Here is a 25,987-nt window from a genome sequence, read left to right as displayed (position 1 = left end):
GAACACTTTGTGAACTGCTATGGATTTTTTTGTGTGTGTTAGAAATTGAATTTTTTCAGAATGTAACCGTCGCTATTAGTTCATGGACAATGGACAAAAATATTGTATATATTTATTATTATTATTTTTACAGTAATGACTAACGACAAGAATTTATGCACAGAATATTCTAATATTATACAATAAAAATGAACAAAAATACATTCTTAACATGATAATATAATTAATTTATGAATAAAATGTATTAGTAAATATGTGTGTTTAGTAAATCGTGGGGGTTGGGCGATTTATTTAACGTCATGGTGAATGTCATTGTTGATTTTTCTCAAATTTTTGGCCAATTCATTGGTATCAAGTTCATTGTCATCATATTCTTGTAAACTTGAATTGCTTATGGTACTGGTGCTGTAGATGCTATTTGTGCTCTTTATTTTTGGGATGCATTTTGGTGATTTTCGACCATGGCCGGTCGCACTTAGTTTGATTGTATGAACAAACGGTTTTTGATTTTTTTGTTGATTTTTCGTTGCTTTTTTTCGTCGCAAATTGAAACGTGCATTTGCATTGAGATCGATTTTTTCATTATTTGGATGATGATTGACTTGTCCATCGACATTTTGCATTGAATGGCCAACATTTTTTAATTGCATCGGCGAACATTCACTGGACAATTCGGCATATGTTGAATCGGTATTCTCATGCCGATGACCATTTGCAATGTCTGTCGTTCGCATTACTTCGCTTATACATGGATTGCTGGCACGTTGATTATGGGTGGAGGTAATGCCCAATTTCAGTGAACCGATACCGTTGTATCGTGAAAGCATCGAATATGTATGATCCGGTCGAATGTAGTCGCTTCCAAATCCGCAGTGTTGAATTATGGTTATCTAGTTAATAAATTATCAAAACATATTTATTATTATCATTCACAACATACATTCTATATACATTTTTGGGGTGGCCGAACATGATAATTAAAGAATGAGATGATTAAGTTGCCGCCATCATTTGCTTCAACTAAGACCGTTGAAATATTTTTCGTTATTAATTTTGAAGAGTCGCCGTTGAGCGGAGATTTCATACAGCGTTATGATACTTAATTCAATGTCAACGGTTTTAGTTGAAATCACCGGAGATCAAATGAGGTCGTACATAGGTGTCTTCATACATGATAGACGGATTTTCGTTTTGATAAAAAAACAAAGGAATCTCCGTCAGTTGTTTTTGTTTGTTTGTGGTCAAAGTTGCGATAAGATAAGATAGACTACATGCGATATAAATATGTCTATAAATATAAATATAATTGTCAGTTTTAATTTTATTACCTTAAATGCATTGCGAAATTTATGACTCATTATGGAGTAAAGTAATGGATTGATGCACGTTGACATGAAATATAGTACGCCCGAGACGTATGTGAGTACAGTATAAATGTCACGAAAGAGTTCACTTGTTGGACGAAACGTTTTTCCATAAACAGCCATCAATCGTTGCGAATGAAATGGTGCCCAACATAAAAAGAATGCAACAGCAACAGCAACTGAAAATGAAGTGAAATATTGTCAAATGATGGCCCGCAACAAACATACGCAAACAATTTAGATTACGACGCAATATTTTTGATGCGGTGATGAGAAAGAGCAATGATTCACAACCAAAAAAAAAAAAAACTCAATGCAATTTCAAATGGCATTTATGGCCATCGACGGCCGCTTAATTTGCTTCAATTCATTCAATGACCAATAAAATTGAGTGTTTGTTTCGGTATTACATCGATAGAAAGGGGTTATGCACTGTATTCATCCATTTCCATGCGGTAGACATTCACCAAAAATATGATACCAAAATCCAAATAAACGGTCGATTAATTTGCCTTATGGCGCAAAATGTACATTCATTGCGGGCCACAAAAATAATAATTATATTGCTACAACATGATTGTCTGGCAAATTTAAATTCTTAAATGTCACTTTTGCATAGCTGGTTTTTCCAATTAAAAACGGATATTCTCATCGTTTTTCGGTGGAAGGAGTAACAAAAAAATCAAAGTCGTAAAAGTGTCGAAATGAAAAACAAATGACACGCAAATCTACACTGGTCGCAGTGTGCAGCAAAAACAACGAAATCCAGGTTGAACATTTTCAAATAAATCTATTACATTTTCAACATATATAAATAAAAAATGTTTGACAAAACATTCGCCAATTCGCTTGCATGACAACAAAAAACCATTTCAGTCGTCTTCGCAGAGTCAACTCCGAACGTCTCTTTCTCTTTGGATGTTGAATTTTTGTTGTTTATTTGGTATTATTATTTTTTATTTGTCAACTTTTCGCATTCAGAAAAACCAAATACCACAATAATAATAATAATGACGAAACACCAACAACAACAATAATAAATATACACAAAAATCACTGCGATTTTTGATATGGAAACTTACTTAACATACGAATGATACGTGTTTGACCGGAAATACTACGGTTGATCTCGCTGCTGTCACGTGTGATTCCGTGCAATGTCTTGCTATTTCTTAATTTAATTCCAATCAAAACATACAAGACACAAATTAAAGTCATTGGTCCAACGAAAAATAGAAACGATGATATTTCAAATGCATGCTCCACCAGTATATTTTGAACCTATTCGATTGGATTAAAAAATCATCATCATAAAAATTCATGTTTAAAAATCATATCACACCGAGCAACAACGTTAAAAAAACTGGGAAGAAAAAAAATAATTAGAATAATAATTGAAAGCAGCAATAAAATTCAATCTGAAAAGATTATATCGCTGCAGTAGCATTTAAACTACCACACAGGCACACTGGTAACGATGTGTTGTATTTTGGCGATATTTTGTTGATAATTATTATAAAGTTGGTTTTTTTTTCATTACAGGATATCTATCGTTGGTTGCGATTCGGTTTTAAGCAAAATATGGGTTGTAATAAAAATCCACTTACTGTGCATGAATGGCCTCCATGTAGCGAAACCACACCAAATTGAATGGCCTGTGGAATAGCTAGACCGAAAGCCAAAATCCATACTCCCATAACGAATTTAACAGCACGTGATAATTTTGACATGGTATGCTGTCTGAAATTTGAATAGAAAACATGCCGTTATGAACGAAAACATTGTATGGTGTGTCTATGATAGCATCATATATATTTGCGATAGTCTTCTTCTTCTTTTCTCTCACTCTCTTTCTCTCTGTCTTTCTCTTTCACTCAATATCTTTAATCAAATTTATTTTATTGTTTTCGATATTTTTAATTCTTGCTAATTTCGGCTACATGTTAGCGGAATCAAAACTTGATTTTTTTTAATTTGTTACTTGTCCTCAACTATTCATCCGGTTTACCACACTTTATCAGATTATACAGACACGAGCGCGAGCCAAAATAGTTCATAAAATATGCGCACGATCGAAAATGGACTATTAAAGTAATAAATTCAATAAAAGAAAAGAAGAATAAGAAGAAGAAGAAGACGAAGACGACTAAGAAGATGACAACGACAACGACGGCGATGATGATAGAAATAGCATGAACAAACCTGAATGGATGGCAAATGGCAATATATCGCTCAATGGTGAAGGAGGTAATCGTCAATACAGTAGCATTTGTCGATGTTTCTGATAATAGTCCTTGCAATATGCAAATGGTATGTGTAAAACGATAGTTATGAGGAAACCAAATGTTATACGTGTCTTGTGGCATTCCTAAAAAAACACAATCACAATTACCATATAAAATAAAAAAAAAATGTGCAGAGGTGTGTGATTGGAAATATTAAAATGGGCAAAATGCATGTAAGACAAATTGTGCGGGATGCGCGCGATCGTTTTATTTTCGCTTACCTGATAGCAAAAGTATTAAGTCTGATATGGCCAAATTGAATAAATAGTAATTGGTTGCTGTATGCATCGATTTATTTCGATAAATAACTGCACACGTGATCACATTTCCCAAGATTCCAGCGATAAATATAAATGAATAGCATATTGTAACCAATATTAGTACAGCCAATGGTTCTGGTTTAAACCGTATCACATTATTTGCATCTAACGGTGTCGAATTTCCAGAACCGTTTTGCAGGATTAGATCGTTCAATGTTTCGTTGATCATGTTTCCGAATAAATGGCTGTCGTTTGTCGTACCATACATTTGTTCTGTCCATTTGTGTAGCGTTTGCACATTTAGCGTTTCATTCAGTTGATCGAAAAGGTGATTTATTCGATTAAATAACATTTGTTCCGGATTTTATTCGTCTTTCGATATAACTCTTATTTTTTCTTCTTTCAAGTCAATTGATTGCGGCCAATCAATTCAGTTTTCGTTCGATTTATTTGTGATTTGAATTAACGTGGATTTCTTCCTATCTCGTGGCATTCGATCTGAAAATTTTAGATACAAATTCATCAGAATAAATGTATGTTTGCTTTTAAAATTGAAATCAATAGGCAACAATAATTTTCACAGTTTCTCTCTGTATTTTCGTTTCGTGAATAGTTCGTGTGTGTGTTTTTTATAGGTCAGAATTTCACATGGGTAAGGAAGTGCAAAGTTTTTCGGTTATTTCATATTAAAAATAGTTCTGTTTGAAAATGTGTTTACACATCGTCAATGGCACCATGCAAATAAAATTGAATTGAAATTGAATTTGGCTTTACACCTCATGTTTTATTTATGAATGGGCATATATAACGTTCTTCCTCTCTCTCTATCTATCTCTCTTTCTTCTTTCGTTCGACGTCAAAAATAAACATAAACAATGTGGCAATGACTATTTCAACAATATGATCAAATCCACCAGTTTTTTGTTCACGTTTTTTTTTCAAAAGGTTCATTTGTCGTTACCACAGAAAGTTTATCCATGTTATTATCCCCTATGTGTCTGGCGGTTCTAAAACACGTCTGGAAATGCTAAAAGGAGGTCATTTTTGCAATCACTTCACTAACCAACATTGGAACATATACTGGCGCACTTAGTCGTTCGGTGTCATCGACTCAAAAAATTCTCAAACCAATCCAGATTATAATTATTCTTATTCTCGTTTTTTTTAATTCATTCCATTGGAGGTGGGAAAAAAAACCACAAATCATTGATTACTTTTGTTAACCTTCAACGCGGACACGGATTTTCAACAAATTTACGACGCTGAGAAAAGTTCTTTTGTCTCATTTAACGAAAATTTTGAATATATCATTTATTCTGTTTTTTTTTTTTTTTTTTCTGACGAAGATATATTTTGATATCGTGAGTTGCTGCTGCACTTATGTATTGATTTGAAACAAAAAAAAAATACCAACAAAATGATGATCATACCCAAAAAAAAATTGATCACTTGTACACTTTCACTATAACTTGCAACTGCAAACAGAGGCCACCGAGAATAAAGCGCAACCACTCTAGTGTTAACAATGTCAAAACGAAAACAAAAAATCAAACAACGATTACAAGCGTTCTTGTGTTACAAAAGTCAAAATAAGTACGGATTTTCTTGTACACATCTCAACATGTCAACGTTGTTCGTCGCTTTTAGTGCTTCCTTGATTACACTTTATTTTTGTCTAATGTTTATTATTGTTATTTATCTCTTTTTTTCCTCTCTGCTTGTCGTTTTTGCTTCATTCGCTTTTGTCTTGGACTGAGACTGTGTCGCAGCACTCGCCGTTGTCTTCAGTATTTAATTTTTCTGTTTTTGTGATAAAAACATAAATAGACAAGACACATGCTGCTTACCCGAAAACTTTGAGGCTTTGAACACAAAACTTTAATCATATTCCATTTAAAAAAAAAGATCTTCGTGTATTACAATAACCTGATAAACATGTTTTTTTTTTCTCGGTTTGGTTCTGGTTTTTGAATTTTATAAGCTCATAATGAATGTGTGTATTGGCAAATATTAAAACAAAATCGCCATTCGTATTTTTTTGTTATTATTATTATTATTGTTATTATTGAGAGTCGTTGATAGTGGCACTTTATATTAAATATCTGACTGGATAAAAATGTCGACCGTTTACCCAAACGACGATTGACACACAGTCACTCGATGGTGGTGACAAAACACAACCGACACCGATGTACGACAGATGATGGCACGCATATCAACAGGACCTGTTATGGAAAAGAAACAACGGAAGACAGAAAACGAAAAAACGAAATGAAAATTGTTTTAACCCGAATCCTATATCTTAATTACTTTGTTGGTTTTTTTTAAATATCATTGCTTTCGAGAGTTGCATTGACTCATCCGGAAATTTGTGTGTATTGTCATTTTGGTTTTTATTGTCGCCCAGAGAGATAATTTGCTCCGTGAATTTCGCTTATTTTGTTTTTATCTGTTTGCTTTTATAATACGCACAGTCGTTGTTTCTTCACTATAGATTTACAATGAACAAATGGGCTATAGAATAATCGTTTGATCCACGTAACCGGAATAAAACCAATTTAATTGATTAATTGACCAATTTGATTATTTGGCGCCAATCAAATTTACGGTTTGGTTCTGTCTATTTTCCTTTTTCATTTTTTCCGTTCAATTGAATTTTCTATCGTAACTTTTCACGCACTACATTCAGCACCCGTTCACGGAATAGCGCCCAATCGAAGCCGAATTCGAATTGGAAGTGATTGTTGATGTTGATGTAGTGCAATGATACGTGCCCTTCGACCAAATCGCTAGCGTTTTGATAAAACAACAACAACAGCAACAGCAGCAACAGTACTCCTCTGCAGCACGCATAATATGGTGCTAACACACCGTTGACAGTGATACAGTGAATCAACTTGACTTGATGTACGTTGCTATTTTGTAGTAGCCAACAGCAGCCAATACATACACTCAATACAGAGGGAGAAAGACGACCATGTATTGGAGTTGCGATTCATTTGAATTAATTTTCAGCAACACTTTGATACGAATATATCAAAATGGCTCGTTGGCTCACAGCACCAACCGATAACATACAGTAAGGCACACAGACGCATACAACACGAAACCGATATCGTTGAAGCGATTTTCAGTGGTAAAAATTGATCTGGATATTTTGGGTTTTTTGGTATATTTTTTTGTCGTTGGATTTAATTGAGCGGCAGAATCGAAACGATAATCGATTTGTGAATTCAATTTCATTATTGAAATGCGTTAATCTAACGTAAAGAAGAGAAAAAAATAAATAACCAAAAAGCATTCAGAGTAAACAAAGTAATGTTTGCCGATAAAAAAATAACCAGCCATATATTTTGCAATGAATGACACGCACACACCGACACCCAAACACAACATATTCCATTTGCTCAATTCAAAAAATGTAAATTAATAGAATAAATGTTTTGAGGATGTTTTGGCTGCTGCAATAAACTAGTAACTGTTTAGTTTTTCAAAACGTAACCCATTTCAAATTCGAAAACATTCGAATCACACATTGACCATCATAATTTAAATGTCATGTTCGATTTAAATCTTTTTGTAAACAATTTTATCCGGCCGAAAAACTTTTCACTCAATACACCGCACAAATAATGTTCTATCTTTAACAATGACAATGCTGATGAAAGAGATATATTATTTTGTGTAAGACATGCTTCAAGGATCGACACGAGTTTAAGAGAAATGTGCGCACGATTATATTGTAGATTCTTATTTATTCAAAATATTCCCATTCAATCATTTCACATGTTTTGTTTGTTGTTTTATATACTGAATGCAAAGTCACTGACATCAATTACGCCTTGCCAAAATATTGTTTTATTTTTATACAAAGACACCAATTAAATGTCCAAAATATGGACATCTCTTTAAGTTGTAACACAATTACACAGCATAATTTTTACTTCGTCAATTTTCGCGTCGTTTCTTTTCGATTCTTAATATTCCAAAATATAAGCTTTTGGATTTTGGTAGCAGACACAAAAGAGAGATTTGTGGCCAGAGCACCGAAAAAAAAAGCATTTTTATGAAGACGATATTTAAAGAGTTGATGTTGTTATTACAACTTATAAGATTTCCAACGACAGATAATGAAACCACATTGGATCGTTATCGTTAATCTATTCTCTCTCTCTCTCTGTCGCTGTGTATATCATCCCAGTCATACTTAGATATTTTAGGTGAATCGATCGTGTGTTCATTAAAATTTATAGATTTTTCATATGGAATATCACAACAAGAAAAAATAAATAAATAAATGAAATAGATCTATGAATGTCGCCAAATATGTAAAATTGTCGGAGAGAGGAAAATGCTCGATTTTATCATCGTTACTCATTTAAATACGTGGAAATCGTACATCTCTCTATATCATATAATGTACGTATCAAGTCGTGGTTCAATCGTTAAATGTCTATTGCCAATAATACAACAATATTCAGTGTCATCGGATGTCTGAAGAAGAACGAACAAACGGCTCGTAAATTGTCGTTACATTGCAAAACCATTGGTCATCAAAATGGTTATTTTTCATTTTCTGTCCACATTTCTTATATGCGAAATGAACGCTCATCCGCATAAATAAATACGGGGCACAGTGTCTATTTTATGTGAAAATCAATGCTAGCCAAAGGCTCATAATTTTAATGGGTACCACTTATTAAATGAAATTTCTAGGCACATTAACGAAAAATAAGAACATTAACTACAAAAAAAAAATAGTAATAATAAAATATCATGGAATTCAATGGTTTGTGATTTTAATACACTATGAAAAAGTCGTATATTATCGAAACGATCGGATGACATCGCAAATTATCAAAATTATTTAATTACATTGTGAATAATACTGCTTTCCGAAAAAAAAAAAACCAAGAACCTCACTCCGAGTGATTTTAAATTTTAATTATTTTGTTTGTTATTTACATTCACAAAATACTTCAATAGGAATCGTTGACACACCACATAACACACACACACAACACACACATGCACGTTGGCACATGCAAAAAAGAGCGAAAACAAAAAACGTATTGCCAAAATAAAACGTCGAAAGTTTGATTTTTAACGGTTAAATTGTGCGGTGCCAATACCGATAGAATCGAACCGTTTCTATTTCGTTTTTTATCATTTGCCATTTTTGCAACGTGAATTCGATGATCGAAAGTTGTAAATGGTTCAACGAAAATGTTGTGGAACAAAGTCAAATGTTGCAACTTTGTTCGCAGAGGCCATATCACTGTATTTAAGATACATACGTACATTATACATATGTAATGAAACGGTATTTTGGGGGACTCTGTTTTTGATTACAATACAATATTCATCACGTGTTCGAGTACGATTCGTCGATTCGAATAAAATGACAACCAACCGTTTTTTCTTTTTTCATATACAAAGTCGTAATTTTTATGGGTATATTCTTTCTTTTTTTTTTATCTTCTCTCAGTTGTTTTACAAGTGTTATCTGAATTGAACATAGGAACACACATTTTTTTTCTCTCGAATTGTAGATGAAATGCGTACGCGATTTTAATGTAATTTTAATAACATTTTAATTTTTCATCGTCCTTCCGTGTAATTTATTTTTGTAGCCGAAATGACGTAGCTTCATTTCTAAATGAAAATAAAAAATATAGATTCAAGAATTTCCGTGCAAAATACACACATATATGTGAATTACAAGTGGATTTCTTAACTAGATCTATCTTGTGGACAAATATGTAAGGATTCCATCCCATTGACGTGTATCAAGAAATTCATAAAAACGTGGCTAAAAGGCTTTATTTTATTGCCGAGAGTCGTCGTCGCAGGCTGAAAGTCGCATCTTGATCAAAATCAAACAAACAGATTTGGAAACCGCGAGATTTTAACCTCATGGTTAAACCAAAATAATATGATGTTTTTCCAAATATTATATTCAACAAACACTTTTTTTTTGCTCCTTTCATTATTATTTAAAAAGCCAATAAAAAACAACTTTAAAACCACGTTTGACGAATTAACGTCTATTTTTATAATTTCGTGCAATGATCTCAATACAATACAACAATCATAACCATTTAGAGTGATTATTTTTGACGCCTCGAAGAGCAATTCAATTAGCATGCTTGTATTTACATCTTTTTTTTTTCTTCGTTCGATACATTTGTAATGATTTTTTTACTCTTTCGAACGATATATTGAATCTCAAGCTAATTTATTGCTTAGCATCAATTAGAAAACGCAGTCTCTGTTGCTACTCTCTTTCTCCTTCTCTCCTTCTCTCCCCCCCTCTCTCTCTATCTTTCTCTCTCGCTCCACGAATGTGTGGAAGAATTAGTCATGGGCGTTGTATATTTGTACCACTTGGTGTTCACCAAATGTAGAACGAGAATTATCAGTGTTTCGATTATGTAATTGTAATATAAAGGCGATTAAATTAGTTGGCAAGAAGGTCTACAGTGTATACAACAAATTAAGTGGTGTCAATCAGTCAAGTCGAACAGTATGCGTACAGTTGATCAAATGTTGTTGCGTTTGTGTGTCACATGTGATATTTCGTCTCAAACGGATGGTGCATTAAATGCTGCGTGAACGGCTTATGAAAGCCATTGAAGGTTAAGAAGATAGAGTGACTGTATCGATTGATTACAATTCGTTATTTAATCATTTAACAAAGTGACCGTTTGTCCAAAGAACTGTTCAGTTGGTGAAAAAATACTCATTCGATTAGAGCGAACGACCGATTTTGGTGATATATTCAATAGCAGCAATTTTTGCTTTCGTTTCCAAACTTTAAGCTACATTCGAAAAAAAAGTAAGTCATTTGAATATTCAAAACTAAGCTAAATAGAGGCGAACAAAAAATCAACGGCACAAATTTGCGATAAATTCCCATTATGCAAATAAGTTTATGAATTAAGGCAAATTTATCTGCAAAAAAAAAAAAACTATGATGACTTCAGATGTTTTAAGTGAAATTCAAGCGTCGCTCATAAAACGAAACTCATACATTTATTAAAAGATTTTTGTTTTTAAATGGAAAACAAGCATATAGTGAATGCACGGTGCGTTAACATTTGAAAGGACAAATCATTGACACCGTCGTCGTATCAGAGAGTGCAATTACCATTCAATGCGTTCCGATATCATGTTCTCCATGAACTATCGAAAAACATAAAGGCAGAAAGAGAGAGAGAGGCAGAGAGGCAGAGAAAAAAAAATCTGATGGATAAACAATGATACAAATCTTTCATCAGCAAACGCCGACTGCGATTTGAATACGAAAATATTGTATGATGAATATTCAGTTTTTTTTTTTGTTTTTCTGACTTGATTGTCGTGCTTCTCTTGTGAATAACGATCATAACAATTATTTCATATTTGAACACAGAAAATTCCATTCGCAGTTCTCATTCATTCATTCATTTCCAGTCTGGCCATTATTATAATAAATAGAGAGAGAAAAAAAGAATGAATGAAGATTGACACACAGAACGCAATATAGTCTCACATCAATAAGACAATAACTGAAGGAAAAAAAAACAACCAAAAAACAAAATCTAAAGATATTATTAAATAAGTTGTTTTTGTTTGACAAAAATGTGTTGGTTTTTCGGTTAGTTAAAGTACATTGTTTCCATTAAAATGAAGTTAAAACGAAAAATCATTGTAATATGAATGAAAGAGAAAATATGCACGCAAAAGAACGAATGAATTCGCGTATTTTGAATCCGACGGCAATGAATTCACACATATTCCATGAAGAAGAAGAAGAAAAAAAAGCATAGTCACCAACACAACGAAAGCACACAGCGCCACACTGTCAATGTATACGTACGTGTGTATTGTTGATTACAATATAGCTGTCAGTGTCAACGACACACACGAACGACAAACATATGCACGATAAGTGGGAGGAAAAGTCAAAATCAGCTGTAATCTCCCTACTTAAATGTGACTGATTTTTTTATTGAAATGATTGGTGTTTCACGTGCTGAAAATCACATTCATGCATTATCATCACCAATTTCCTTCAATTTTATCGCTCAAATGTGGTGCCATTTACATTGCAATTGAAAAAATATCAATGTCAAGCTGATGTCCTCCCCATTATCTGCATGTATGTGTGTGTTTATATGAAATACACGTATCGTATCGTATTTTTTTCGAATAATTTCTTCTTGTCATTTGTCCCGATGTACACACGTGCAATTTTCATCGCTTTCAAAACATGAATATCATCAGCAACCTGTTTTCATTCTCCAATTCAAATCAACCAAAACCAGATAATTTCGATCATTTTCACAATCATAAAACCACGTCTATGTAATTTTATTTTTCGCATTGTTTGCAAATCGTAATTAGTGTGTATTTGTTCATTCATTCATTTCATCCATCACCAAACAAATACATACCAGTTTCATATCATTGAATAAGCAAATAACACACAAATTTCTAGTGGTGTATAGTGTATTAAGAATAGTTTTGAGGAGAGTTTTGGTGGAGAAAGTGGAAAAAAATAGTGAGTATGCGAAACAAAAAATAAGGTCAAAAAAATTATGATATTGATAGAAGTGATAAAACTGTTCTTGGTTGGTTTTTCGGAGAAAATCGATTTTTCAAAGGTCAACGCCGAAAAAAAACTCCAAACTGAAATTGTATATACACATCTTGTAATTACGGAAGCGCTTGTCTTACGGAATATCAGTAACAAAGACAACGTCTGTTTCACATTTGTCCGCAATTAATTTTAGTATTCAGTATTTCATTTCATCTGATCGGTGTGCTCTGTTTAGAAATAGCAGCGAAGGCAGTGACACACAATCAAAATATATTTCCATTTGGCACGCTATGGAAACTGAACACGGCCTCAAACAATCATAAATTAATCTAAGTGGAAAATTGTTTGTCATGCCTAGCATTTAAACTGATTTGGCAATCATTTCGTTCCTGTTTTACCTTATCAGACAGAAACATCGTTTTATGAGCACGCCGATAGATAATAAAAACGTCGTTAATAATTTGTTATTGATAGCAACAATTTTATGTGAAATCTTTGTTGAAAGTCTTAAAATTAATTGTGGAATTTAACAAAAAAATAACACGTATTACTCTTCCTCAATTCGCTCGAAAAAATCATTTGATACAACGTGTATTGTGTGATTTGATTTCATAGGTGATAATCTACTAGCTTCATCATGTCTTCAGACTTAAAACAGAACAAAGTATCACGATGGTATTTCGGTGGTATGGCAAGTGGTGGAGCCGCTTGTTTTACACATCCATTGGATTTATTGAAAGTGACACTACAAACACAACAAGAGGGGAAACTGTCCATATTGCAATTAACGGGTAAAATAATCCGAGAACGTGGTGTATTTGCTCTCTATAATGGATTATCGGCATCGATGTTGCGTCAATTAACCTATTCAACAACACGATTTGGTCTGTACGAAATCGGAAAAGAGGATTATGGAAAAGGTTTCATGGGAAAAGTGATGTTGGCCGGAGCATCGGGCGCTGCTGGAGGTAATATTCGTTCAATCGATTTTGAATATTATTTTTCTTTGGTTCTTTGGTTTTTGACATTTAGTTGCCTTGATTTCATATAATTCATAGCCGGACAACGGATCAATCACTAAATAAAAAGAAAAATGAGATGAGAAAATGGCTCAAATATTATCGATACTACCGCTTGTGAAACTTCACATTCCACACAGCATATCTGCCATTCAATCGATTTATTTCGATGTGAATCGGTTTATCTAGTGAGCAAAATCTATATACTTGATATATTCTTTTGAGAACTCTATGTCCAGAAATTTTTTAAATTTCATTTTCATTAATCGAAAATGCATGCGATAAAAAAAAATAATATGCAACTCGGTATGACTCACAATGACATTGGCACTTTTTTTTATTCTTTTCCGCTTCATTTCGAATTTGGTGAAATAATAAAATGTTACATTGTAGCAAAATTGCGCGAATGAAGCGAATAGACTATCGATAGTGCTTGTGTCAATTTATCCGAGTGCCATATAAATTGATTCGGAAAAATAATGTGTTTTTTTTTTGTTCAGCACATTTGGTATACGTATATATGTCGATAAATAGTCTCATCACGAGAATTACTAATGTCATACTTAAAATTTAATTTACATAATTAAACGAATAACCATTTGAATCGTTTTCAAGTTAGCCTGAATTTAATCATTTTTATCGAACGCACGAAACAGAGATAGAGAGAGAGAGAGTGAGAACATTTATTAGTCACAGAAAGAGAAAACTTTTTAATACGCTCAATTTGAAATCGTTTTTATATGCCCGTACTAAACAACAATGTCTGCCTTTTATTTTCGTTTCAAAACTTGAAAATATATATGATATTGTATGTCGTTAGATCAATCACTTTAACTTTGCATGCTTTCGAATTTCAAAATCGAAAATGGATTTCTTGTTTTTTTTTTTGCATTTACACTTTTTTACAATATATTTAAATATATGTGCTATTAACCATTTGCTCAGCTATATCCATTCAACCTAATATTCTAGAGTTTTACTTAATGACTTGACCGTACAAATAGTTTGCAATGCAAAAAACGGGTACCCATTAATTCGATTTTTCTATTTGATATATATAAATAATTCAATTTCTCCTAGAAAAAAATTGAAACAAAAAGACCATTTTGGCATTCCACAAAAAAAAAATATGTATATTGATTTGAGTGATTAACGGCATTTGCAACTTTTTTTCCCTTCCCATTTGTGCTTATTTCATATATATAGGAATTCGAATAAATAAAGCGTTTTTTTGTCCCTATAAATTTGAATAGGTTTTGTCGGAACACCAGGTGATATGATAAACGTCCGCATGCAAAACGATGTCAAGCTGCCACCAGAACAAAGAAGAAAGTGAGTTTATTCGATTATTTCCAGTGTGTCCATAACATATAGAAATAGCACTAAATAGTGTCGATATCTATACTATATCGGGGCACTATATATGTAAGATATTCCGCAAGACACCGTAGCTCACGAACGAAGTGAGTGCGGACAGCAAACATGTTGACGCATACACACAGTTTATTCTACTGCCGCACGGAAATTTGTGATTTTTTCCGTCTACACTGACTTCGATCGTGCGATACGGTGCCGTGCGGCAATATCTTTCATATATAGTGGACCGATATAGTATAGATATCGACACTATTTAGTGATATTTCTATATATTATGGACACACTGATTTTTTCTCCAAGTCATTACCATTTCATTCATTTTTTTTGTTGTTTTCCAGCTATAAACATGCCATCGACGGTTTGATGCGAGTCCATCGTGAAGAAGGATTTCGACGTTTATTCTCCGGTGCGACAAGTGCAACGGGTCGTGGTCTATTAATGACGGTTGGACAAATTGCCTTTTACGATCAAGTGAAGAAAATGCTTTTGTCGACGGGTTACTTCAAAGATGATCCACGTTTACATTTCTTATCATCGTTAGCAGCTGGTGCTATTGCCACTGTTCTGACACAACCATTGGATGTGATTAAAACAAGAAGCATGAATGCTGCACCCGGTGAATTTAATGGGCTTCTTGCAATTGTTGCTCATACGGCCAAACTCGGTCCGATGGGCTTCTTTAAAGGTTTCGTGCCAGCATTCGTGCGTCTTGGTCCACACACAGTGATCACATTTTTATTGCTTGAACAGTTACGCTTAAATTTTGGAACATTGCCGGCCACTCAAAAACTTCAAGCATGATCACCAACCAATTGATATTTGTTTTTAAATAGAGAAGAAGAAGAAGAAGAAAAACATGAAAACATTGAACAATAATTTTATTGATAATAATGATAAACCATGATGATAATAATGATAATAATAGCTTTCGTTCCTTTTTTCCTTCGGTGCTTGTTACTATATGTACATATAAATGTGTAAATATGTGTGTTTTCAAGAAAACAAAGCAAAAAAAAAACAAAAAAAAAAACATTTCAATCGTTTACAAATTGTTAAATGTAATTTTTCAAGGAAGATAGCTTTGATTATTGTTGAAAGAGAGATCGCGCTTTTACAATTACTCATATATTGTATTTGTTTTGTTGTTGTTGTTTTTATTATTATTTTAAATTTTTGTTATTGTGCATGGATGAAATCTATCCATATACGCGTATACTTAGAATAAATAAAACAAAGAATGCTTTGTTGTCGATGAACAATTCTAATATATAAATTACTTGATGTATTTATTTTATTGCTTAAAATATTTGACAGGGAAATAAAGTGAACAGAAACTAAATAAAGAGAAAGAAACGGAATAAATTATTTCAAAAATGGAAAACATAGATCATTTTTTTTTTCAAAGTCTTCCTGTCAGTCGGTTTATTTTTTCGAAATTCTATTTCAGCATTTGTTACCATGTTACACCATCAAGCGTGGCGGATTAACTCAATTTTTGTTTTAAATTTCAACAAAATTTTTCGTAACATTTAAACATTCCAAATTAAGAGTGATTTGCACAACGTTTTATAGCAGCAGCGCACAAGTGCATTGTGTGTTCACGAAATTTTAAACGAATAAATGCCCATTTTCGTTGAAAATTGATTAACAAATTCGAATAATTTGTTCCATTTAGGTATGCGTTTTATTTTATTTCCTCTGTTTGTGCACAGTGCACACACACACAATCGTTTCGTTTAAAATGAGATTTCATTTCAAAATGCCCATAATAATTTATTTTCACCCGTCATTTGTTCGCCGAAAAAGAGCGCCGTCTACAATGAATGGCGAAAAACTATAAAACCGGTTTCGAGTATGCGCGATTTTTTTCTTCTCTTCTTTCTCTCTTCTCTTCTCCATCATCATTTTTTCATCTCTCTTTCTCTCCCCCAAATCTATGCACGTATTTACGGGAGAATGACTTTGTTTTGCTTTATTTGGCATTCGATGTTACGAAAATGTTGTGTGTGAAAAGTTCACAACACGTCTATTGTATACACACATTCCAGTATGGAAGGCATGAAATTCTGTGTTAAGTGTTAAGTGTTGTATGTATGTAAACACAAGAGCTCTTTGGTTGGCTGTTGATGTAGCTGTTGCTGTTGCTGTAGCTAATTCTCTGTTGTTATTGTTGTTGTTGTTGTTTAGCACACAAGTGGAGGAGACAACACTATTCACTGGCTTGGTATTGTTGCAATGCATGAGAGCAGGCACGAAAAACTGACTAGAGGATATGACCATCATGCACAACACAAACACTGAAGAAATGCCTCAACATACAAACGTCAAACGGTGTGTTGTGTGTTGTGTGTTGTATTGAAACAAAGGTAATGGCAATCTGAGGAGAATGTCAAATCATAAAAAAAAAACTACATAGTCTTACAAGTAAGATTTTGTCGATCCACGTCAAATAAATGATTTCTCATTCTCCGTAGTGTAATAGAAATCTGATTTTGTTTTCATCGCTACTCTCGATATCGAAAATAATAATAAAATCACAAACACACGCAAAACTCTTTTTTTCATTTTCATTTTTTTATTTTCAAACGTTGGATTTTATGTGTGTTTTTTCATTTTTCTACACATATTTTTTTTTATGTTCAGTTCAAAGTTTTTCTTGCTGATCCATTTGATGTTTCTGTGATTCAAGAATTCACCCCCTCAAATGTAATTAGTTTAGTGGAATAAAAAAAAAATCTCACGCATAAATATTCACAATACACATGCAGCAACAACAATAATAATTAAACAACAAATTTATTAACGAAAATAGAAAAAGTGATCTGAAATCGATGTGAATAACAAAGAAAGTGAAAAAAATGTTTATTGTTCTCGTCTCAAAATTGTGAATCTTAAACAAATATTTGTGGTTTTGGTTTCTCTTCATTTTTCGATTGTTACAAACCAATTTTTCGTGTGTGTTCATTTTTTCCATTATTTTTTTTTTTTTGCAAAAATGAATATAATGTGTTGATTAAAATCGTTTGTGCTTTTTGTGGTTTTTTCTTTTAATGAAATAATGAAGAAAAAAATCCATTCTAGCCATGGTCTGAAGTAAAATCATAATAGTCAATTTTTCAATCGATGAGTCAGTGCAAACAATCTGGCATTTAATATCAATAACAAAACGAAGCAACAATTTTGATTTTTGGTTAGTGTGATTTTGTTGATTATGTAGTGAGTAACACAAAAAAAAAATCCAACACTGTTTGAATGGAAATCACAACGAAATTTATGTTAGTAACGACTCCCAAATGGTTTGAGTGGACCGAAAAAATTTAACTTTTTAAGTCACAAAAATCTGCACAGTTTCAAATAGTGATGTGATATTTAAATAATATAATGAGTTGGATACTTATTGGGGTGATTTTCACCTTGGCGCACACAAGTCGACATAGAACAACATTTGATAGGATTATTAGCACAAATGGATTAGCTGTTGAAGCATCACCAGTTCCACAAAACGGTAATTAACTCACCAAAATAGAAACGATATAAATGTTTAACAAAATTTAAGTTTCTTTTCACAAAATACGTGTGTGCGTTTATTGTGTGTTATTTTTCTTTCGATTATTTCACGTCCTATTTATCCGTTTAATAAATCATTTGCAGTTCCATTCTTGAAACCAATCAATCCGTACATTAAACATTGGGAAGCGGCTCATTTCGATGCGAAAATAATCGCAGATGCACGGCATCAACATGAAATCAGACGGCGCAAACGACATACCAACAGCAACAGCACAGCAAATGATGCCGTCGCTCCACCAGCAAACACCATAAAATTTCAATTCTTTGCCCATAACAGGTAAGCAACCGTCGATGGTAAAAGAAGAATGGTGAAATTCAAGCACTTAATGTATCAAAAACAAAGAAGTGTGTAATTTTAACCATTTGCGTCGATTAATTATCGCATTGAATTTTGTGATCTGTGAAGCGAAGTAGAGAAATAGAAAGATAGAGAAGCTTGAACAAACAAGAATTGTGATGTAAATTTGTTTGGTTTTCTAAAATAAAACAAAAAATTCGTGTATGTTTTCAGAGAGTTCCGTGTGGTAGTTCGTGAAGATCCCAATTCGATATTTTCACAAAATGTTGAAATCGAAAATACCGATGGACCGATACATTACGATGTATCGCGTATATATTCAGGAAGATTGGAAGGTAATTTAATGACGATTGCATTGACTAGAGGGCATTCCGTTGATAATTAAAACCAATCGATTTTTCAATTCGTAGATCATGATGATAGCATTGTTCATGGCATTTTGACTGAGAATAATTTATTTGATGGATCGATTATAACACCAACCGAAAATTATTACATTGAACCAGCTTCCCGATATTCCAGCGAATTGACCAACAATGGAATCCACACAATTGTATATAAAACAAGCGATGTGCAGATGTTACCACATCAAAAACCAACAACATCATCCAATGATCCAACGAAACATTATTGTGCAAGCCAACGGCTTCACGAGAAAATGAAGAAAATACGCAAAAAACAGCAAATCTACGATGCACTCGACATAAAATTAAGTGATAAAAATACAATTAACGAACCGAATGCAAATAAACACTTGATGCGCAACAAAAGATGGTTGGCGGATGAGGTGAGTTTTTCTTTTGTTCTTTTCGGTTTTTATGCAAAACAATTCTGAAATTTGGCTGATTCACATCATCTTAACACCAATGCATCCGAATATTTCTCATTGCAGTTGATTGAGAGTCGTGATCCACCATTGCCCTTAGATTTAGATGCACCATACAACGATGAATTTACCGTTTACAGTCGTAAATATAACAAAGATCACACTGCCAAAACGGACGAACCATGGAGAAATATTTTAATTACCAGTTACAATGCGAAAAATGATTACGCTTCACGAAATCTATCGAAAAACCATTCAAATGTCACCGGTAATGCGGACAAAGAACAAATTCGTATTTTGAATGGAAATTATTCAAAGCCTAGCCATAAAACGCACGTTGAAATCATCACAAAAAATGGTGCTACACGAAAACCAAATATTATTGGCAGCAATTATAATCCGGAAGTGATATTGACACGAAATAATTTCCATCATCATCAACATCATTCGATCATCAATAATAACATTCATGCGAATGGGATTGATGCAAAATCAACGTATGACCGAAAAAGTACATGTATGCTATATTTACAAGCCGATCACACGTTCTTCGAAAAGCTCGGCTCCGAAGAGGCAAGCATCGAAGCAATTACCAGACATGTACAACGTGCCAATACAATTTATAAAAATACAGGTATATTGACGACTCAACAAATTAAATAAAGTTGAATCGTGTTTTAACTGTAGATCAACCTGAACAACAACCTTGACTCATTTCATGTACTCATGATTTATTGCGATGTTGTTTGTTTGTTTGTTTTTTTCTCTCTCACTTTTGTTACTGACACAGATTTCAACGGAGATGGAAAGGCTGATAATATAACATTCATGATTAAACGAATTAAAATACACACATCAAATGCCTTAAAAGACACTAATTATCGTTTTCCGGGAAATTATGGTGTCGAAAAATTTCTAGAGTTATTTTCAGGTAATTAAACATACATTGTATTGTGATTATTCGAATATTGATGCAACTTGATTGTTTTGTGTACTTTAACAGAGGAAGACTATGATGCATTTTGTTTAGCCTACATGTTTACATATCGAGATTTCGAAATGGGAACGCTGGGATTGGCATGGACGGGTGATTTGAAAAATGCTGGTGGTGTTTGTGAAAAGAATGGCGTAAGAATAGATTGCAACATTTGAATTTAAATGGAAAATCCCAATCATTTTTTAATGATAATGTTTCTTTCGCAGCATTATCGAGGATCATTAAAGTCACTTAATACGGGCATTGTAACACTTTTGAACTATGGCAAACATGTTCCGCCGGCTGTGTCACATGTTACACTCGCACATGAGATTGGCCACAATTTCGGATCACCGGTAAGAAACAAACATTTTAATCGCGATTCTTTTTGCTCCGTCTCTTATTCGATCTCGTTTTAATTCTATTCGAAAAAACAATAGCATGATCCAGAAATGTGCACACCGGGCGGTGAAGATGGCAATTATATTATGTTTGCCAGAGCTACATCGGGTGATAAGAAAAACAATAACAAATTCTCACCATGTTCGCTAAAAGCAATTGAACCTGTACTAAACTCCAAGGCTCGCTCTAGCAAAGGATGCTTTACCGGTAACTTTTTCACTCAAACTTCTTCTTTTTTTTTCTCTTGAATCTTCTTTATTATTGTTTTTTTTTTTTTTCGTTTGACTAATTGAAAATTTGGCTTTCGGTTTGAATTCACAGAACCCCAACAGGCCATTTGTGGTAATGGTGTTGTTGATCCGGGTGAAGAGTGTGATTGTGGTTGGGAAGAAGATTGTAAAGACTTATGCTGCTATCCAATGTCAACAAATCCAAGCATCGATGAAAAACCATGCACACTAACACCAAAAGCATATTGTAGCCCATCACAAGGTCCATGTTGCACCACATCTTGTACATTGAAATTCGGCGATAAGTGCCGTGATGATAATGGTTGTCGCGATCCAAGCTTTTGTAATGGTCAAGCGGCACAGTGTCCGCCATCTGTAAACAAACCGAATAAAACAATTTGCAACATAATTCACATGCTTTTGTCTTCGGATCGTTTTCAGTGGGAATGCATTGGCATGATTCCAAGCCGTATGCCAAGCAAATTGAACCGGTACAATCGCCCATGAAACACACAAACTCTTTGTTGCAAATTGCCTGGCGAAGGGAATCCGTGCAAAAGCTCATTCGAATGGAATGACAAACCATATGATGTACCTGATATGTATTCGAAGCCAGGCACTCCGTGCAATGATTATAATGGGTAAGTTATGAAATGTTGTTTGTTTTGGCATCGCGAAATCTAAAAAGAAAATCGTTCCTTTTCGATTTTTCAGTTATTGTGATGTCTTTCAAAAATGTCGTGAAGTTGATCCGGCCGGACCATTGGCAACCTTACGTCGTTTATTGCTGTCTGAAGAATCGATTGAATCCTTTAAAAAATGGGTTTACTCCAATTGGTTCATTGTTGCACTCATTATCAGTGGTGTTATTTCGTTATTGGTAAATATTCGATGATTTTTTCTATTCATACCATATTTTCCATAAAAATTTTAATTGTTCTTTTGTAAAAATAGATTTTAAGTACGAGACTTTTTGGAAAAGAAATCAATCGAAAGTCAAAGTCTGTAACAATAATCCATAGTGCAACCACAGAAACAGTTCGACTCCCTGATGATAGTAATGGGGTAAGAATTTCAAATTCATTGAGGCAAATTTCAACTTAATGATATTATTTCATTTGTCCAAAATAAAGGTTATTGTACATGCTGCAATACGAACAAAAGTGCCGCTAAAGAAAAAAGTTCGTGGCGAACGTAGTAAAACAAAACGTTCGTCTTCGTCAAAGAATGTTGAAAATTCATCGAAAAATGTAGAAAAGACAACAAGTGCAGCAGCAGCAGCAGCAGCAACAGTGGCCGCCACAGCACTCGTAAACGGAGCTTCAACTAGCAATCCAAAGAGTAATACACTCAAACGTTCAATTGTAAAGCAAACAAAGAAAATACGTAGTCGAAAACCATCGGATGGTGCACATTTGGATGGTGGTAAATCATCGACAAATCCACTGACCACAACAGTGGCCAAGGTAAAAAGTTCACAATCGAAAACAAAGTCATCGTCAAAGACAAAAGAAATGTTAAATTATACAAAACGTTCATCGATCGACGATGACAAAGTAAATGCATTTGGAAAAGTGCAACAATGGCTGGTTGCAATGGATTCACCAACGCAGGCAACATCTGCCCTACAAGAATTAGATCAATTAGATAAATCACGACCAATTTGCAAATCACAATCACAAACGCATAATTTGAGCGCAACACAACGTTCACCGAAAAAGGTGAAATCACTAAGCAATTTACAAGAAAAAGTGAAATTGCAAGTTGTTTATAAGCCACCATTTAAGTTAAGTCTTAAGCTATCGAAAAATTCGGCTGTGCAAACAAGAGTGGCAAATCCGGCTGAGGTGTCGACACGTGCTCGACGAACGGGACGCATTGACAAAACCCGAAAATCATCCGCTTTAATTGATAAAAAGAAACCAAGAACGGCACTATTATTGCAATCGAAAAATGGTCGTGACGATGATCATGGTTTTCGATTGAAATCGCATCATCGTCGTACAGAGGATCGACAACAATTAATGCCATCGGCCGATCGTAAAAAAGATACACTTGAATTAAAAGCCGAAAAATCCAATTCAAATGGCAGAGGTGCAATAGCCGATGATAAAAATGAATCAATAAAACCATTGAATACAGATACATTTAGAATCAGTAAAACGTCCAGCGGAACGAAGCTTTTATCGAATAGCATAAATGGTTTAAATGAAATCGATAATCCGCCATCGCTTTGCATGGCTATCGAATCAAATAAATTGAATGCACACCGAAACAGCTTTATAAATAATATACGCAATAGCAGCGGTGGTGGTGGTGTGGTTACATCATTGACAGCATCATCATCATCGTATGCACCAAACAATCGATCGAGTACATCGAATTTAACGAAAGATTTGCATAAAATCACCAGATCTAGTACAACGAATCTGTCGAAAAATCAATCGCACCGCAATAGTTTCGATGTGAAACCCAATAACAATTTTCATGAAGTAAATCGTAGCAATAGTACGCATAATTTTAGTAAAGATCGTCTCAGTGAAACATTGCATTCAAATTTACAAAAGCAATTCGCGCACAATACACGCAATTCCAAGACAAATTTAAATAGCAGCGAAAATGGTTCATCTGCCGTTTCCTCTACCTCATCAACGAATACAAATGTGAGTTCGACCACAAATTTAAATGCAACCAACGTAAATCGATTTGAATAAAAACGTTAAACGAATTGTTCGTGAATGAAATGAACAACAACAAAATCGTACCACACAATTTACGCACATACCACCCACAAAGACATAAACAAAAACCGTACACACAACAACTGATTACACAATGTCTTTGATCGGACGAACAACTGTTACTATTCGGTGGTGTAGAGATGCCGATTTATATTTTATAACTTTATAACGAACATACGCTTTATTAAAATGTCGCAGGCGATTGGATTCGGTTCGCTTGCGGGCGATATACATAGAGACGAGAATATATATTTATATATATGTATATTTCTTTATTTTATCGCTTGGCTTGGTCTCTATTTCTCTCTGCTTATCTCGAATTATTGTTTATGTTTGCAAACTCTGATGGAAAATGATCGACTTTTATTTTAAAATTAGCATGAATATTCTATTGTATACAGGTATAACTATTTGCATCAGCGCTTCCATGTATTATAACAAGAAAAAAAACGGAAAAAAAGAACTAATTGAAAACAGAAAAAATTTAGCTAAATTTCGAAATGATGGTAGACGATCATGCCGATTCACATTATGATGATTGAGTCGAGCAAATAGAAAGCCCCGGTTGCTTACCCTTATTTTTCACTCAATTTCCAAAAAAAATTATATTTGTATAATGCAATATATAAGCATGATTGCTTAACAATGAATCTTCAGTGAAAAATGCTTTCAATAATAAGGTGAACAAAAAAATATTGCATTTTTTCGCGCATTTCGATATTTTAACGATTAACAGCAAACTAACACAATATACATTAATAATAGATAAATTTCGAAAACATTGATAACGCTAGCCCAATCAAATCTGGATCGCACTAAAAATAAATCTAAAACTTATTTGGTCCAGATAACGGCGGCTACAGCTGTCTATAGACAGTGAATTCGAACGAACGAATTAAAATAACTTCCTAGCATAATTTACAGCTGTTGTGACAATTCCTATTGCAAAATGCAAAATATATCCGGTATAATATTTTTGATATTCTTCTAAGTGGAATGAACACACCAAAAAAGGATAGAACTAAAAAACGAAAAAAAAAAAAAATGAAATTTAAAATTCTCAAAGCAAACAAACAAAACAATTACAACAGAGAACGAAATTAATTATGAGTATTATTTTGAACGATGTAAACTAATTTATTGTCTATTTAACTAATTTAGGCGAACACATACAAAATTAAAAAAAAAAGCATAATGGTAAACAAAGTAAGGGAAGGAGGTCAATGAACTATGATTTAGTTGTGAGTACGCATGTACATTCAATTGATTGCATATCCAATTTTAGACAATTAAGAAAACGTGAGTGACAAAGAAATAACAACCTAAAACATTTTATTGTACGAAACGAAAGTGAATAGATTGAGAATTCAGATATTCTCCTTTTAAATTTTAATTAATGAACATTTTAATGTGAATGCAATGACTACAATTAATTGTTTAATATGATTTATTACATTTATTTTACTAATATAAACGCTACAAGATATAAAAAAAAATCGACCAAAATTTCACGCAAATTACGGGTCTATGATGTAAAAAAAAAATTAATAAAAAATAAATTTCTTTTTTGGTAAAATTTGAAATTTTTTTTTCGTTTCCACTAGAATTTTAGGTTGAGTTCCAAATGATCAATAGGTATTTTTTACCATTATTTCTTCAATTTCATTCATTTTCAGGGACATATTTATTGTATTGTATTTTAATGACTGAGAAGTAGAAATCGAAAATCAATCATTACAATTCGGTTTGGTTTTGCTTATTTTTTCGGATAATATTCGATCATTTTATTTTTAATAATTAATACGACATTTCATCCAAAAATTAACACTTAATTATTCAGTAGTTATTCAATTGCAGCCGCTCACCCTTAGCTCATACCCACACGACCGACTGGATAAGTTGATTGTTATCGTCGTGAAATTGATCAACCTGTTCTGATGTCCATCCAAACCTTTTTTTCTCACATTTTTTTTCACCAAGATTTTTTGGTTCAGCTTTGTCTCTTTGGTTGATGACTGCATTAAACAATAATAATTATAAAACAATTTGTCATTT

General features: G+C 33.4%; 3 protein-coding genes across 14 annotated transcripts; 2 read left to right on the top strand and 1 right to left on the bottom strand.

Annotated features, from left to right (window-relative positions):
- Positions 1–144: 144 nt before the first annotated feature.
- Positions 145–25,816, bottom strand: LOC116345664 (pyrokinin-1 receptor-like). Of its 10 annotated transcripts, XM_031775374.1 has the most exons (9): positions 6,220–6,765; positions 6,041–6,134; positions 5,340–5,422; positions 3,871–4,407; positions 3,567–3,732; positions 2,972–3,104; positions 2,447–2,645; positions 1,329–1,543; positions 145–890 (listed from the first exon to the last, which is right to left on the bottom strand). In XM_031775374.1, the coding sequence occupies exons 4-9, from the start codon at positions 4,259–4,261 to the stop codon at positions 288–290; spliced, it is 1,707 nt and encodes a 568-aa protein (XP_031631234.1). In that variant the 5' UTR covers positions 4,262–4,407; positions 5,340–5,422; positions 6,041–6,134; positions 6,220–6,765; the 3' UTR covers positions 145–287. The 10 variants fall into 10 exon arrangements, with proteins under 10 accessions (XP_031631234.1, XP_031631318.1, XP_031631482.1 ...); XM_031775458.1 differs by lacking the exon at positions 5,340–5,422 and having other exon boundaries at positions 5,757–6,134; XM_031775622.1 differs by lacking the exon at positions 5,340–5,422.
- Positions 10,428–16,162, top strand: LOC116346178 (mitochondrial dicarboxylate carrier). Of its 3 annotated transcripts, none has more exons than XM_031776152.1 (4): positions 10,428–10,747; positions 13,109–13,461; positions 14,766–14,844; positions 15,228–16,162. In XM_031776152.1, exons 2-4 carry the CDS (start codon positions 13,131–13,133, stop codon positions 15,688–15,690), a joined length of 873 nt encoding a protein of 290 aa, XP_031632012.1. In that variant the 5' UTR covers positions 10,428–10,747; positions 13,109–13,130; the 3' UTR covers positions 15,691–16,162. The 3 variants fall into 3 exon arrangements, with proteins under 3 accessions (XP_031632012.1, XP_031632079.1, XP_031632165.1); XM_031776219.1 differs by lacking the exon at positions 10,428–10,747 and adding an exon at positions 11,830–12,454; XM_031776305.1 differs by lacking the exon at positions 10,428–10,747 and adding an exon at positions 12,502–12,653.
- Positions 17,913–25,002, top strand: LOC116345620. Its single transcript, XM_031775148.1, is given in 13 exon segments — positions 17,913–18,394; positions 18,541–18,736; positions 18,971–19,092; positions 19,168–19,544; positions 19,650–20,217; positions 20,374–20,514; positions 20,587–20,711; positions 20,787–20,915; positions 21,000–21,168; positions 21,283–21,832; positions 21,906–22,071; positions 22,146–22,256; positions 22,325–25,002. Coding segments are annotated over 13 exon segments (4,359 nt in total). The 5' UTR covers positions 17,913–18,270; the 3' UTR covers positions 23,906–25,002.
- Positions 25,817–25,987: the final 171 nt, after the last annotated feature.

Source organism: Contarinia nasturtii, unplaced genomic scaffold (assembly GCF_009176525.2).
Source record: "Contarinia nasturtii isolate CC-2019 unplaced genomic scaffold, AAFC_CNas_1.1 Cnas_scaffold_78, whole genome shotgun sequence".
Taxonomy (NCBI): Eukaryota; Metazoa; Arthropoda; class Insecta; order Diptera; family Cecidomyiidae; genus Contarinia; species Contarinia nasturtii.
Note: the sequence above shows the minus strand (reverse complement) of the source record. Positions and strands in the feature narration are given on the sequence as shown.

Coding starts and splice junctions, on each gene's coding strand:
- LOC116345664 (XM_031775892.1), bottom strand. CDS start 4,261: ATGTTATTTAATCGAATAAATCACCTTTTCGATCAACTGAATGAAACG. Junction 3,733..3,870: donor CTTAATACTTTTGCTATCAG/GTAAGCGAAAAT, acceptor GTGTTTTTTTAG/GAATGCCACAAGACACGTAT. Junction 1,544..2,446: donor ACGTATCATTCGTATGTTAA/GTAAGTTTCCAT, acceptor CTTCATTTTCAG/TTGCTGTTGCTGTTGCATTC.
- LOC116346178 (XM_031776152.1), top strand. CDS start 13,131: ATGTCTTCAGACTTAAAACAGAACAAAGTATCACGATGGTATTTCGGT. Junction 13,462..14,765: donor AGCATCGGGCGCTGCTGGAG/GTAATATTCGTT, acceptor AAATTTGAATAG/GTTTTGTCGGAACACCAGGT. Junction 14,845..15,227: donor CCACCAGAACAAAGAAGAAA/GTGAGTTTATTC, acceptor GTTGTTTTCCAG/CTATAAACATGCCATCGACG.